This window comes from Acomys russatus, chromosome 1, assembly GCF_903995435.1.
Source record: "Acomys russatus chromosome 1, mAcoRus1.1, whole genome shotgun sequence".
NCBI lineage: Eukaryota > Metazoa > Chordata > Mammalia > Rodentia > Muridae > Acomys > Acomys russatus.
The window spans coordinates 25,491,840-25,509,028 of NC_067137.1; the positions used below are offsets into that span (position 1 = coordinate 25,491,840).

Here is a 17,189-nt window from a genome sequence, read left to right on the forward strand (position 1 = left end):
TACACAGAGAAACCCTGTCTTGAAATCCACTTTCCCAACGATTCTTCTTTATAATTCTTGTCTCTCAAATATTTACATCAACTTGGCTTAAGAAAGCTTCAGTTGCTGAAGTAAAAACATTAAAGTATATGTGCAAGTGAATACTAGATCTCTTTTAGAAGCCATCCAGGTTTGTTGGTTTTGGAGGGACGGAAGATAGTATGGTTTTGCCATATAGCCCAGACCTCCCTCCCTCCCTCCCTCCCTCCCTCCCTCCCTCCCTCCCTCCCTCCCTCCCTCCCTCCCTTCCTCCCTCCCTTCTTCCCTCCCTCCCTCCCTCTCTCTTTCTCAAAGAGAAAAATGGTTTTAATTATTTTCTTTAAAAAAAAAACTCATAATTTATTCAGATTACATCTCAATTGTTATCTCCTTGCCTGTATCTTCCCATTCCTACCCTCCCTCCCTCTTCTGTCCTATTCCTTTCCCCTAGCAGAACTAGCCAATGGACAGCTCATTCTCCACAGTTGTGGAGAGAGAGGGGACTGCCTCTAACATGAACTCTGGTGCCCCCCTATTCGATCACTTCCCCTTGGTGGGGAGGCCCAAGAGCACACAAGAGGAAGGGGAAGCAGGCTATCCGGATGAGACCTGATAGGCTGTGGACATATGGTGGGGGAGGAGGTCCCCTTCTGCCTGGACTAGTCTTAAATGTGGAATCCTTCTGCTTCAGCTCCCCAAGTGCTGGGATTACCACACCTGGATCCATCCTGCTCTTTAAAAAAATGTTTATGGCATTATTGTGCATGTGTGGGCACATGTGTTCCATATTGCACATATAGGGGTCAGAAGATGTTGTGGAGTTGATACTTTCCTTCTGGAGAACTCAGGCTGCCAGGCTAGGAGGCAAATGTCTTTACCCTCTACCATCTCACTGGCCCCCATCCAGTTTTTGTTTTTTTAATTTTTAAATTTTTTGTTGTTTTCAAGACAGAGATCCTCTGAGTAGCCTTGGTTGTCCCGGAACTCTTTGTAGACTGGGCTGGCCTCAAACTTACAGAGATCCGCTGGCCTCTGCCTCCCCATCCAGTTATTTTTAAGTGTAAAAATTCTATGACTCTAGGTTTATAAACAAGGATCTTTAAAATGAATAAATTCAGAAAATGCTGTTTAGGCTGATCAGGTGTACAGTTTTCTACTTGGTCATCCAGTATCATGAAACAATAACAAAAAGAGTAAAGTGAGCAGGGATCCTTGGGCTTTAGAGGAAGTACAGGGAAGAGCATCCCAAATAGGATACTGAGCCACTCACTCCGGGAGACATTTGTAGCTGAGCTCCCAGGCATCCCCACAACACGCAGGTCAATGCTAAGAAACATTGCTGGAGCCAGACAAGTGCTACCAGTGCCTGAATCCTGCTTTACCTGAGGTCCGGTCTGCTGCTGCATGCCTGACCTCATGTTCATGGCAACAGGAGCAGTTGCTGCAAACTGGTTTAAGATAGCTTGCCGGTTTTGGTGCATCAGCTATGGGAAATGGAGATAAGGAAGGGTCACACTTCTACAGGCAAACACAGCATGGCATTCTAAAGTAACACAGACTTCACTGATTATTGAAAAGTTTTAACAGTGTAGGTTTAGTGCCATCCCCGATTCTATTTACCAAAAGGACTAATAACTCCCTCTCTCTATCAGATAAGTGCTGCTTTCAGAACATTTGAATGTGGGGTATACACAGATACAACATTAGTGTACTTCTGAAAGCATGCGAGTAGTTACTTCAGGCAAGTATCATATTAGAGGAAAAGAAACAGCGTTAGATCTTTTAACACCATGAGCCAGAGGCAGGTATGAAGTGAGGACAACCCTGCAGAGGTCTGGGAGACACACGGAAAGCCACGGCCCCTGGGCAGCGTGCTCACTTGTATCTTTATACTTTGGGGGAAATCCAACACAATATCATTAGCCAGAGAGAATTACATAAGAAACAAATGCTCTGAGAAAATGGATTATTTATTTAACTTGAAGAAGTAATCACTTCAGACCCACACTTCCCAAATTGGTGTTATAAAGAACATTGTTCTTCAAGACATTAATAGATGTGCCAGGAAAGTAGCATTCTGTGCTGTAGGAAGTACTGGAAATGAGGGTTATATAAGGTGAAACATTTAGTTACTGCAATAATTTTATGTGCCTTTAATTGGCCGAAACACATTGTGCATCTCCAAGAAGGGATAGGCTGCAATTTGTCCATCACAAATCAATATTTATTTCCCAGAACAACCTGTGAGACACTGGTTTGTTCAGTCTAGATCGGGCTGGTGTCACAGGGCAATGCGTCCCTTTACTGTACCTGATAAGTACACCTGGAAGACTTCACTGTAAATAATCTATAGATTACATTTTTCTCAATATAATTTGGTAACAGTAACAATAACATTAGTGCTACATTATCTGGCTGTTTATTATTGTTGTTGCAATGATAGGGACTGACCACTGGATATGCCCTGCAAGCTCTCTACTTCTGAGCTATAATGAAGTCTCACCACATTACTCAGATTGATTTTAAACTGTTGGGTGCCAATGATCCTCCTGCACAGGATTCCTGAGTAGTGGGAAATATAGGCATATGCCATGATACTCAACTTTATGCTACTTGATGTTTATATAATATTTCATAACTTATAAGTTATAAAAATGGATGATCATAAATATGTTTTATTGAACTATATGTAAGGAGAAAGCCTATTAGATCTATATCTATATCTATATATCTATATATATTAGATTAGAAAAAATAGACTTTGAAGAAAAGTTAACACAATATAAATGTTAAAATAAAAATTCCAAGAGTGTGGAATAAGATCAAACATTCACAATCATTTAAAAATAAAGATGCTTTTTAAAAAGCCAAAGGAGCTCTTAGTACCCAAACCTAAGTAAGCTCTTACTAACACTCAGAAGCCTGTGGACTAAGAGCACATAAAGCAACATCTGCTTCTTTGTGTTGGTAAATCCTTCCCCGTTGAATGAGCGTTTGTGAGATGTAAAGGAAGCAGAGCCAAGGCAGTCTCCTCTGTGGCATCTCATGTATAATCCTGGCAGACTCTCTGCTCACCAGCCCTCTGTCACTTTTGGAACAACTGGAAGTAAATCCTGCTTTTTTCCTGAACTGAATATGAAACAATTTCATTAACTTGGGAGCCTGACTGGCCTTGTTCCTTGCAGGGCCTTGCACTGCTTTAGCTGCAGCTTGCACACTGAGTATGCGGCGTCTCTCCGCCCTTGACTTAGCAGTCAGCACACACTGCAGTGTGACTTGGTGTTTGAGGCAGACAGTGAGTTCTGACTACTTAGGTTCCTTGGATGATTTATAAGCGTGCACCCCAAGTGTGTCAAGTGAAGATGGCCAGCGTCTCTATGCTTACGTCCTTTCTGAAAGTGAGCGATAGGTCTGGGTGTGATGATGTGCCACCTGGGGTCTCAGCTCTTGGTAGGTTGAGGTGGGATAATTTGAGAACAGCATGAGTAATAAGATGGGTTTTGTCAGAAAGGCTAACAAAACAAAAACAAAATCCCAAAAATGCAGAGAGCCCCACATCAACAACAATAACCAAAGAATCAGCAACTCTAACAAGAAGCCCTTTGTCGTCACTAGTTCCTTAGGAACAGGACTTTCAATTCCCTTCCTCTAGGTTCTTAATTCATCGTTGAGTGCGTTAGTCTATCCTAGCACTTACAAATACAGCCCTTTCTTTTTTATTATATCATTTAGATTTTCCCATTTCATCTCCCCTTATCCTCTCTTTCATCACCTCCTTCTGTTTATAGAATAGAAATACATTTACATAGTTCATTAACTTGCTGAATACAATTTTTTAAGGCTACTGTTCATCAACTGCTCCAGCATGCCAGGCACTGTGCTGAGAGCTTTATGCTCTCTCACTTGATCCATGTGTTTCTTTATGAGGTAAAGGAATTACCTGACTGTTTTTGCATTCAGAACTGGTTACTCTTATAGTCACTATGCCACACTGCCCTTTCTTTTTCTAGGCTGTGTGGGCTGAGGACAGGGCTTTGCGCATGCTGGAGCTGCTCTCTATCACTGTATCTTTCTAATGTATCTTATTGTTTTCTTTCCTGAATTAGTACAGCTCTAAGCAATTTCTTTAAATACTTTTCTAGAAACTCAATGAAATATACATGTATAGTTGAAAAAATAATAACAAGCAGCAATGCCTTCCAGCCCCAGTCATGATTTTCAATGACAGCATTTGCAGCCATCTGCCTCTGTGGTCCTTGATGGTCACCTGCCTGTCTCTTGCTGACACAGTCTTAACTGTTGGTAGCACTGCACTGATTCATTTCCTGTCACACAAGAGGTTTAAACCATGCACAAATCCCAGGCCTTCCAACATGTAGTCTTTCTCTCATTCATAGTATCACTAGATTTCAATCTCACTAGCTTTAAATAACATAAATTTTATTTTGTCTCAACAACCTAATGCTATCTCTTATTCTACTTTATAAACTGTTATAGTTCTCTTTATCAATTTAGTAAGTATATGATATCTAATCTAAAACTTGTTTGTATCTAAAAACACAAAACCTCTATTGCTTTTAACCTATAGGTTTCAAAGTACTTTGCTACAATCAGCATTCATTAATAAAAGGATCCCTTACTCCCATCCTAGCAGACCCAAGATGGCTTCTGGAGTCTGGAAGTGGACCAGAAGCTCTCGCTGCAGTGCCTGGGTTGTCAGGGAGCGCGCTGGCACAGACTCTGAGGACCAATGAACGGCATAGGACAGCACTCACCTGCTGCTGTCCCTGCAGCCGCTGCTGCAGCTGCAGCCGAAGCTGGTTGGGTGCAGCTGGAGGTCTGTTTAGAGCCTGCCGGGGCTGCATGCCCATGCCGGGTGAAAAGGTGCCTCTTGGAGGGGTCACTTGAACTGGCATGGTCCCCAGGGCCGGCTTCTGTCTGACCATGCCTTGGAAGGGGCCGGGGAGGCTGGCGGTGGGAGAGGGAGACGAGTAAGGCTGGGGATAGAGGGGGGGTCTCTCTTCCATCATCAAAGGTGGTGTTGCTTGCTGTGGCGGAAATCTCTCAGACAATACATCCAATCCACCTCCCTGTTAGGAAAGAAGCCAACACAGTTTATAAACAAAGTTCGGCAACAAATGAGAGGCATGTCTCTATAACAGCCTGTGGGAGGAGGCTATCTCCAGGAAGGCTCAGGGCACATCCACGCTCCTCGCAAACTCATCACCCGAGGAAGCACTGCTTTGAAATCCCTCTGGTGGCTCCGGCGACGCCTGGACAAGCACCTGGACAAGCTTGTCGATCCCCAGCGCTCTGTCTAGCTCGGCCAGCTCCGTCTCGTCTTTGCCACTGAGGAAGGACACCAGTTGTTCCAGAAGGGCCTTCTCATCGTTTCTTCCTTCTACTGTCGTTGGTGGACAGAGGAGCTCGTCTAACTGCGAGCTAATGCATTGGCTAAGGAAGCAGAAGGCGAGAAAGGCAGGGGAAAAGGATTCAGTCTTAAGAAAGCAATGTGTACATGTATATACATAGACGCACAAATCTGGTTTTCGAAAGTTCTTCTACGAAGTTAGTGATGAATTCTACTATACTGAAATGCTCTATAGTCAGTGTGCAGAGACTCAAAGAACATGGGTTTTGGATGTGCATGCATATATGTATGTGTGGGCATGGGTGCCTATTCCCTTATGTGCTCATGTAGAAGCAGAGGCTGCTGTTAGATGCTTTTCTCTAACAGTCCTTCACTTCAGCTTCTGAGAAACAGTCTCTCACTGAATCGGTTGCTCACCAATTGGCTGGACTGCAGGCCAGGGAGCCTCTGAGCACCTCTCACCTCTGCCTCCCAGAGCCGGGATTATATTTTTCAGATTTATTTGTGTGTATGTGTGTGTGTGGCCACACACTGGGTATCTTCCTCAGTCATCACTTCACTGTACCTGGGCCTTGGCTAGCCTGGCTAGCCAGCAAGCCTGAGGGACCTTCCGGCTCTGTTTCTCTACTACTAGGATTACAGGCAAAGCTATGCTTAGATGTCTGTCTCCCTCCCTCCCCTCCCCTGCCTGTGTGACCTTCAGATTTATTTTTATTCTATTTATTGTATGGATAGCATTAAATACTAATGAATCATAATCAAAACAGAAAGCTTATTCTATGCCTTGAAAGATGATTACATTATCTTGATAATATAAAGTGATTATACACAAAAGAAATTAAGTTGAAAACATTAACATGCTAGTAGTTCAGAAAAAAAAAAACCCCAACCCAAATTGCTCATTGATTCATGAAGACAACCTGTAGTCTGATCCAAACTAACATTAACTGATGTATGAAAATTAGACATATATAGAAAATAATAAAAATATTATTGCATGAGCAATATGACAAAGAATTATTCTTCTGGGAAAAGAAAAGGAAAAACAGTTTAGAAAACATTCTAAATATATTTATTCTTCCTTTGATTACCAGCTATGAGATGCAGTTTGGGCTGTGAAATGCAGGTGGCTTGTGTAAATTAAGAAATTAAACTCCAATGAGAACGGAACACTGAACAGATACATTTTCTTTTCTTACATGTTCTTGCTCCAAACAAAGACAAATGATGGACAAAATAAACCACAGGTAAAAGCTTAGGGGCAGCGGCATAACTGGGACAGTAAGGCCAGTTTATCCACAGGATTTATCTACAGTACAAATACACGGAAATCAAAGAAATGCACAAGATGAAATGCAAAGTGAGACTTGTATGCCATATCAATCTTACGGTGATTACAAAGTATTTCTGCCTTGGGGTCATATGGTAAATGTATCTGCTCAATCTGCTTCACAGTGTCCTCTCATGCTCCCCTTTTAGTTAAACATTCACATCAATTTATAGCTCAAAAATACTAGTGCAGACTGGAACCCAGCTTGGGGAGAGTGGTTCCTAGGTTAGAAGTTGATATCTGATAGCGCATAAAATACAAAGTGTCTTACTTACTCTTCTGGTTTATTCTGACTTATCGCTGTCACAGTATTATTTGCCCACGGAATCTGATCACCTGCACCTGGTTGTCCAAACTGGTTATCGATTGCTTCTAATTCTAGTTCAGGCAATCCTGATTGAAGAGAAAAAAAATCCACAGTCACGAAGGAGGAGATTAAACAAAGGTAGCATTTCAGAAGTGACACACCATACAGGAGAGTGAGATTTCCCTATAAAATGTTATTCCGATGATATAAAGGGGATATATTCAGAAACTTAAACTGTATGGTGCCTTTGTATAATAAAAAGTAAATGAGAAAGTGAGAATAGGTGTCTGCATCACAACAAAATCTGGTGTTTCCTGTACACAAGCTGATGTCACCATAGGAAAATCAGGAAACTGGTAGGAGTTTCTTGTTTTAAAGATAACATTTTGGTTAGCTGCTTTTTCAGCCTGAACCATGAAATGAGTGCAACAATCAAAACACAAAATACATCTACCAAAGGCAAGAGGAGTCACTGAAAGGCACTGTAGCTTGAGGCTATTCAGCAAGTAGGTAGAGCTCTAAGAGGCTAGATACATGATCGCAGCCAACTAATGCTTATGGAATTCAGATGAAAAACCAGATAGATTTTGTTTTAGAACTGAAGAAAACAATACATGCACTTTAGAAAAATTATCCATAGCAGCTTTAAAAAATGATTTTATGTGTATGGATGTTTTGCCTGCATATAAGTCTGTGCACCACATACATACAGTGACTGAAGAGACCAGAAGAGGGCACCAGAGCCTCTGGAACTGGAGTTACACATGGTTGTGAGCTACCACGTGGATGCTGGGAACTAAACTCAGGTCCTTGGGAAGAGCAGCCAATGTTCTTGGCCGCACAAGAGCACCATGAAGCCCCAATGTAGCAGCTTTCTGAAAGTTTTATGGCTATCTCTAAACTATTTACACTAGGTAAAAAACCAAAAATAACCTAAATTTCAGAAATTCAGGGACTTATTAACGAATTAAGGTATAGATACTGAAAATGTGCTGTTAAATAAGGTAAGTAGTATTTCCCTCCTCCAAATTCATTATGTGGAAATTCTAACATTTAGGACCTCAAAATATGACTAATTGGAGATAGGACCTCTGACAAGCTAATTCATGCAAATGGTACATTAGTGTGACTCTGAGTTCAATATAATTAATGTCTTTATAACAAAAGAAGACCAGGTGAAGGCAGCCATTCCAAAGCTAAAGAAAGAGATTTCAGAAGAAACATTACTTTGATACCCTGACCCTGGACTCCTAGCCTCCAAGAATTGTGAGAAAATAATTTATGGTCTTTTGTTACAACTAAAACAATGTTTTTTAAAAGTAAAAGGGTCTTGAAGTTTGCTGTTTCTGCAGTCCTAGGGTTTGAAGCCAGTGCCCATGAGTTCTAGGCACTGGGTTGTGCATGCAATCTAGGCCTTGAAAGTTCTAAGAGGGAACTTATTTAACTAGAATTTCACACTCAGTTTAAGTAGAATTTCACTTTCTTCTAGGTTGTGGTGTCACATACCTGTAATCACAGCACCCAGGAGGCTGAGGCAGAAGGATTGCTACAAGTTTGAGGCCAGCTGGCCTGTATACTAAGTTCATGGCAAGCCTGAAGTACATAGGTAGATCTGTCTCAAAGCAAAACCAAAAGCCCAGGTTCCCCATTTTAATTATGAACGAGTAGATTTGAGGATATCTTAAAAATATACAAAACACATGAAGTTCACTTTTTAACACAACAAATCCTAACTCACATATAGATTTACTTTCCTTTTACTTGGTGTATGTATGGTCATGTATGTGTGCAGGTGTACACATGGTAGGTCAGAGGCTGATTTTGGGTGTCTTCTAGTGCCTACCTCCCTTCTTTTTCTTTCTTAATTAAAAAAAATGTGTGAGTGTTTTGACTACGAGTGTCTTTGTACTCAGTGTTCTCCCAGTTCAGAGGCCAGAAGAAGACGTCAGATCCCCTGAGATGGAGTTACAGATACCTGTGCGGTGTCATATGGGTGCTGGGAATAGCCCCATGCTCTTAACCACCTTAGTTTTAAAGATAGTACTCACTGGACCTGGAGTTCACCACTTTGGCTAGATTGGCTGGCCTACAACCTTCTAGGATTCTCTTTTCTTCTCCCTGGCCCCAGATCTGGCCTTACAGACCTACCTCACATGAGCCCACAGGAACATGTCCTCTCATTTGCACAGCAAGCTTTTTATCTACTGAGCCACCTCCCTGGCCTGATGATGAGTTCTATAAAAGACTTACTTATTTTTATGAACATGAGTGTTTTGTCTGCACGAATGTATGTGTACTAGGTGATGGTCTGAATGAGTAAGGATGGCCCACATAGGCTCACATATTTAAATGTTTGGTCCTCAGTTAGTAGACCTGTTTGGGAAGGGTTAGGAGGTGTTGCCTTGTTGGAGGTGTGTCAACGGGGGTGGACTCTGAGGTTTTAAAAGGCTCAGTCTCCACCCCTACCTTTTTTCTCTGCTTGCTGTGTGCATATCAGAATGTACAGTTCTCAGCCAGTGTTCCAGTGCCATGCCTGTTCACTTCCTCCCACGACAGCCATGGTCTCACCCTCTAAAACTGTAAACAACTCCAAATTAAAGGCTTTCTTTGGTAAGATTTGCCTTGGTCATAGTGTCTCTTCAAAGCAATAGAACAGTCACTAAGACGCACTGTTAGACTATGTGCCCGGTGCTCTTGGAGACCAGAAAGGGCACCATATCCTCTAGGACTGGAGTCACTTATGGTTGTGAGCTGACATGTAGGTGGTAGGAATCAAGCCTGGTTTTTTTTTTTTTTAAACAAGAGCAACAAGTTCTCTTAACTGCATAACCAACTGTCTAGCCTGACATTTAATTTACTTAAATGTGTGTAACTATAACTGGGACAAAGGACACAAAAATAAAATCCTTTAGGATTCTGAAAGACATAGTGACGAGGGAAAAGTCATCACTTGATTTCTGTCACTATCTACATCAGGACAAACTGTGGCTACAGTTGTCCTAAAGTTGCCTTTCTGTTCTGCTCTAACAGCAGACCTTTAGAACTAGCTCTAAGAAATACAGCCTAGAAAAAGTTAGTTACATTTGAGTTTGAGAAAACAGCTGTGGACTCTCACTGCCAAGCACTGCAGTAAGATCGCTGACTTAACTTGATGTTAGGACACCATGTCTTATCTTACTAGTCTTGGAAAATGCTAAGAGAATAAGTTAGATAAAATATCTTCAAAACACAACCAGACATAGTGACATATGCCAATAATCTTAGCACTGAGAAGCCAAGGCAGGGAGTTCTGGAGTAGGAGGTCAGCCTACCTTACCTCAGATCAAAAAACAAAACCGAAGCCCAAAAAGGAACAAAGAGAATACGATACATGTGTTGAGTCTGATGTCCAGGCAAACATAAGGAAATAAAAACAAACAACAATAAAACCTAAAACCAACCTTTTGATTCACTTACACGTTTTGCTTATACAGGCAGTGTGCTTTTTTTTAAAAAATTGGTTTTATCCAGGGCCACTTCAGTCCTTAGACTTCTTTCAGAAATTTCCTTTTATAAAATATCTGAGTTATTCATTAGAAGCTAGGAAATACACAAGTCTTCTCTTCTGTTTCATTGGGGGGGCTATTTTTAGTCATGCTTGTTTTCTCACCACAAACATGAATGTATCTGTAGAGTGTGTGTGTGTACAGTAGGACAAAAGGGTATTTTTGGAGGTGGGGCTAAAGGAGCCCCAAAGAGCACTTTCATACACACATATGACATCATCCTTTCAGATGATGGTTTACTGCATTGTCTATGACTCCTGGGCTCAAGTCACCCAGGCATGACTCTGCCATCAGCTCTACATTACATTTCATCAACTTAAATTTAGCCAAAGAGAAACTCTGTATCCCCGTTAGCTACAATGAATCCAGAAAAAGGTTATTAAATAATTAGAAAACTTTCCTCCAAATAGCAAGGAGAAGGCATCATCTTTCAGGAGGCGGCTTTTTGCTGAGGTACTACTCCAATGGCTGATCCCGCAACAACACCCCATTCTCACATTCATGGTTAATCTCCCTTAGCTGTTGAAAGGGAAACTCTGGCTCAGCCTAGTGATATCTGGCAGTAACTGTGCATAGCAGTTAGAGTGCCACTGTGGTCTTTTAAACACTAAGTAGACAAAGGCTGATTTCTTTAGAAATAAAAGCTTCCATAGATTAGTAGGAGTACAATAACCAAGTAGACAGTGGTCAGCTCTATGAAGAGATCACATAAAATCACTGAAAATGGGCAACTTAACTGAGAGTAAAAGAAACAGAGTTTGAAATTACATTGTGAAAACAAAAATTTACAAAAAGTTCTCACATTCACAAAGATGAGAAAATACATAATCCGAAGTTCTGAGAAAGACACACAGAGAGATAAGCACACCAGTGGTATAATTCGTAGGAAAGATCATTTAGTATTGCCTATGCATCCTTTCTTTGATCCAGACATTTATATTTAGAATTTATACTTCAAATATACCCTCATAAGTAATAACATCTCTATATAAGGTTGCACATTACAGCTCTGTAATGTAAAAGATACCAGTCAACTCTAACAAACCCTAATCTTCATACAGTTACATGCAAATTATGAACAGCATGCCATCCAAGGAAAAGGTTAACATACAAATCAGGCAATGTACATAGTAGGATGTCCCACCCCACACCACCACCCATATGTAGCTCAGGCTTGCCTTGAATTTGCTCACGTTGTCCAGGCTGGCTTTTAACTGGTGATCCTCCTGCTGTGTGTGTGTGTGTGTGTGTGTGTGTATTTAAGAGTGTACATGCACATACACAGAAGATGTGAGAAGTCTGTGCACCTAATATAGATAATAGTACATAGTTTTGTTGGTATTGTTTTGCATTTATTAAGTATGTGGCTATCTTAATTACTACAATAAATTTAAAAAATCTCACACTATATGTAACCTCCAAAACAAGAAAGTGAAATGAATCTTAAGTACTAAAAATAATTCCATTTGAAACTTATTACTTTATAGTTATATTTTTAATGCCCTACAAGTTAATAGGATTTAAAAATAATCATCAAGGAATATATATACGTTGAGGAAACATAGAAACAACTGCAGGAGGAACTCAGCTGTTTATCACTTAGACACTTCTGTAATTCCTTTGGAACTATTTAACCAGCTTGAAAATTCTTTAAAAAGCCTCTTCATAGGTAAACCTGATTTTAATTTTCAATAAAACACGTGATCCTGGGCTGGCGAGATGGCTCAGCAGGTAAAGGCACTTGCTATCAAGGCTGACCCTCTTTCTGCCTTTACCTTGGACATCTGATCCTGGGGCTTCTACCTCCTTAGGGCTACAAGCATGTGTCGCCATGCTCAGTGCTGCTAGAGATAGAACCCAGGACATCATGCATGCTAGACACGCACTCTGCCAGCTGTGCTTTGTCTCCATTTACCATTACATGTGTGTGTACTCTCTACCTTATTTACTTATTTATTTGAATGCTGCAAAACTTTATTACAAACTTAAGATCTGGGGAGCCCCTGATCCTACCAAAAGCATTAACAACCATGGACAACATGGTGCATTGTTCTTTTAAAAGATCACACTGAAAATAGTAAAACATGGCACCCCTAGGCTTAGTTCCACTCCCAAGGGCGTGAAACCCTCACACAGCTAACTGGGCGTGAAAGGTTACTGCACCATCCAGGATGTAAGGCTTCATTCCTACCCTGAACAGGAAGGAAGATCACTTTTATGGTCCAGCCAGGGCACAGTGTCTCTCAGTAACACACCTAGCTGATTCCTCACAGACAACAAACATTCTTGTTCGGCTGTGCTTTTAGAGTCATGTTTGTTGCTTCTTTCCTTTTCATCACAATGTGGAAAACTTCTTTGAACGCAGAAGCGTTGCTGGGATGTGGCCAGTGAACTCTAATTTCATTTGTTTATATGTGGTTGACCTTTCAAGGAGACTAGCTAATAGGTGTTCATTAACCCTGATGCCACAGAAGTTAGACTAATGGAATGCTGACCCGCCCTGCTCAGGGAGGGAGACGGGGCAGGTGAATCCTTGGAAGGCTCCTTTGCTGAGATCCCAGATCACCTACTATGTGTACTCATTTCTCTTTGAGCTGGAGTAAGGCTGTGCTACAGGTTATGGCGGACACATCAACAAGGCAGTGATCTGATAGAGAAAGCTCGAGGAACCTTCCTCATAAACGGAGATCTGCTCAAAGGCTCACAGGGTCTCATGCAGACTTGGTCCCAGGGAACCTCCTGTCTCTGTGCCAGGATTACAGGCATGTCTAGCTTTTTATTTCTATGTGGGTGCTGGGGATTGAACCTGGGTCCTTGTCCTTGCATGGCAGTCAGCCTAAACCACCATCTCTCTAGCCTCGGTATTATTTCTTTGATCAGCAAGCTTAGTTAAAAATAACTTTACAGATTATCAAACATTCAATTGACTTTCAAAGACAGGGGGATCTAGAGACAGTTCAAAAGGACACGAAGGACTGAGAAAAAACCTAAGAGATTGAGGCCAACCTGGGCTATTTTGCAAGAACCTGACTCAAAACAATAACAGCAAAAGCCCAAACAAACAAACAAACAAACAAACTAAAAATCCAAAGGCACAAAACAAAAATCAGTGAAATAAGAAAAATAAAAAGGAGAAAACGCACAGATGAAAGGAAGGAAGAGGTATGAAGAGAGGAGCAGAACTAGGAACCCTGAATGATGAAACCCAGACGGAAACAAACTGATGCCGCAACTAAATCAAGACACAGGGAGCAGGTTTTCCTAAATGGGCGTTCTCAGGAGAGCGCCAGAACAACAGGCCATGGCCGTTGCTAGAACAATTAAAGGACAATGAGCAGCTGCCACCAGAACTCTGCTCTGAGGCAGCTGACTCTGGAATGTGCCCATGGATTAAAATGGCGAGTCTGTGACTCATGGTAGAAGTTCAGCCCAGGGAGTCTCCCAAAGAGGGTGCCAGGGCTGCCAAAGGAGTTTCCCTGTTGCCAGTCTCTGTTCCCCCACAACAACAGACAAACGAGGCTTCACAATCAGAATCTATGTTCACTGCCAGGAGAAGGCGCTGCTCACTTTAGCTCAGGAAACATGCTGCACCAGAGGTTTCAAATGCTAAGTCTTCCGGCCTATACTAAGAGACAGTGAAAATCTACCACTCGAGCGATGCCAACAGCAGCAAAGAGAGAGCAAGCATTTCACAGTGAAAGAAACTTAGAAATAAAGATTAGCACAGAAATGCACGGACCATAGGGTAACAATAAATATCCTCACACAGACTCTGACTCCTCCCAGCTTCCGACATTCAGGAGATGGTACTGTTGAGTGAAGCCTGACAGAGCTGAGACTGGTAGGCAGGGTCCAGGCCCCTCCAGTGTCAAATCACTATTTTGTTTTCCCGTTTCCTGACACACTGGGAGAGCCCCCTCCCACCTCAGGCCTGGGCATTGGCCCTCTGGGTAGACAAACTAGAGGAGGAGGCTCTGGAGCCAGCGGGAGTTTAACCAGGCCACAAAGCTCTCTGGGGCCAGTAATGGGTCCCAGGATGCCAAGAAGGGAAGCCACGAGAGTGAATGCAGCCTTGCCGGTGACAAGTAGGAATAGTCCGCAGTGCATATCAGCACCACTCTGTACAGCAGGAGCAAGCAGGACTCACAACAGAGCCCAGCTGTGCCACTACCACCCAAAGCCTGGTGATCCCAGCAGTAGAGGGCCCGGAAAGGAGCTTCTCCAGTCCTTCTCTCAAAAGAGTTTACATTTATGTGTATGGATGTCTGCCTGCGTATATATGTGTGTACCATAAACACACCTGGTGTTGGGGGAGGCCAGAAGAGGGCAGGCGTCCGCCCCTGACAATGGAGTCACTGACTGTTGGGCTGCCATCTGGCTGCTGCGAGCTTGGATCCTCTGCAAGACACTAAGTGCTCTTCACCACTGAGCCATCCACCTCTCCAGCTCTGATTTTAGTTCTTAATCACAATATTTTTAGTATTGTTTTACCTTATTTAAAAAAATCTTTTGTTTTAATTTTTCCTCTTAAGTTTACTTAGTTTCATTTCCATATTTTTCTTTATTTTATAATTGGATCCCCCGCCACTGACAGTCCCTCAATGACAAGCAAGCACCACCACAAAGGTCTTCCTCCTCACATGCTTTCCCTCCCCTGTCTTTTTAAAACCTTACTTTTTTCTTTTTCTCTTTCCTGGCTCTCTCCTTCATTGTGCTATTTTATTCACTTACCACAAATTCTTGTTTTTGTTTTCTGAGACAGGGTTTCTCTGTGTAGCCCTGGCTTTGCTGGATTCACTTTGTAGACCAGGCTGACCTTGAATTCAGAGCGATTCACCTGCCTCTGCTTCCCAAGTGCTGGGATTAAATGTGTGGGCCACCAGCCACCTGGTCCACGAATTCTTAACCTTGTGGTTTATTTTATATTACTTTTTCACTTTCTTTTCTTTTAAGTTACTGTAACTTGTTTTCTCTTTCTTTTTTATTTGGTTCTCTTTAATACTTCATATAGGTGAGAGTTTCAATCTTGAGTTTCTTTCTTTCTTTTGTTACTCTGATGGTAACAATTTTTTCTTTCTAAACATCTTTACTTCACATATTTCTAAGTGACCTTGGATACAGAAAGCCATTGTTTTATTTGCCTTCCATCACTTCTACGTCTTTCTTTCATCTTTTTTGTCTTGTTCATTTGATATAATGTACCACTTTTCTTTGTTTTAAAGATTTTTATTTTATCATTGGTTTTAATTGCCTTCAGGTATTTTGACTATATTTTCCTTTTCCATTGTTCATGGCACGTGCCATTTTCCCCCTCCCCCCTTATTTTGGGTTTCCTCCACCTGTACTTGGCTGGGTAAATGTCTTCAAGAAAAAGATGGGTTGTCTAGGCTTGGTGGGAGGCAGAGGCAGGAGAACTACTGTAAGTCTGAGGACAGTCTGGTCCATATAGGCACGGCTCCAGAGAAAGACTGCTTCAGAACAGCAAGACCAAACAACACAATCAAATCAACCCTTAAAAAGAGCTGGTTGGTTGTAGAGCTGGCTGTGTGTTGCTTTCTCAGAGATCACAGTGCACACTACTGTCTGAGAACTCTTCCATAAATCTACCCGCTACCCCCGGGGCTTATAAGGGAAGAGCTGGTCTAGCATCCACTGTTGGTAAAATGGTTAGAAGCCCTTTAAAGACTGTAACACAGGCTCATTTCACGTCTGCTTCTAGCATTACTTTGGGAAACCTCAATTCACTATATGCAATTCTTATCCTTTTCTCTCTTTTTTTTCTCTTTCTTTTTTTTTCTCTCTTCCTTCTTACTTTTTCTTTTCTTTTTAAAATAAGACCTCACTATGTAGTCCTGATTGGTTTGGAACTCACTGTGTAGACCAGGCTGGCCTTAAACTCAGATATCTGCCTGCCTCTGCCTCCTGAGTGCTGGGATTAGAGGTGTGTGCCATCATACCTGGTTGTAAAAAAATGACAGTATTTAGAATATGTCTACTATTCCAGAATTATACAATGACAAGGCATGCGGGCTTTTTGTATTAGGCAGTTGTTGAAGCCTTTAAATATGGAGAATCATATCCTCAATTAGTTCCAGAATTTCCCCCTGTTTTTCTATTTGGTGATATCCTTCTTTCCTCCTATTTTCTTCTCCTTGTCTAGAGATTTTTTTTTTACTAATAACTGGCCCTCTTAAGTAGATCTTGCAATTCTTTTAACCTTTTCTTTCCTTTTTTGTCTTTTCTCACAATTCTTTCATTCTTCTTTCTATTGGTCAGTCTGTCTATCTGTCTGCCTGCCTACCTAGCTATACACACACACATGCACCTATGCTTTTTGTTTTTTCCACACAGAATGTCATTATGTAGCCCTGCTGTCCTGGAACTGACTATATGCCATTTGGCCTTGAACTTGTGATGATCTTTGTGCTTCTGCCATCTAATTTTTTAATTTGTATATCTCATTTCCAAAAGCTCTTTCTTATTTTTTTTCCTTCCCATGACAATGGGACCTTTATCTCTCCAGGCATTTTAGTACATGCACTGCTGCACTCACTCACTGTATGCTTTTATTGTACACCTTGTTTCTTCTGATCTCTTTCTTTCTCTGCTTTTTTTTTT

The 17,189-nt window shown here is 41.6% G+C and overlaps 1 protein-coding gene across 1 annotated transcript in view; it reads right to left on the minus strand.

The window, feature by feature from the left end:
• Nucleotides 1-17,189, minus strand: part of Ncoa1 (nuclear receptor coactivator 1) — a 97,068-nt gene that overhangs the window by 24,918 nt on the left and 54,961 nt on the right. Inside the window, 4 exon segments of the mRNA XM_051143092.1 lie at nucleotides 1,401-1,502; nucleotides 4,794-5,108; nucleotides 5,304-5,472; nucleotides 6,995-7,112. Coding sequence (XP_050999049.1) covers nucleotides 1,401-1,502; nucleotides 4,794-5,108; nucleotides 5,304-5,472; nucleotides 6,995-7,112 — 704 coding nt within the window.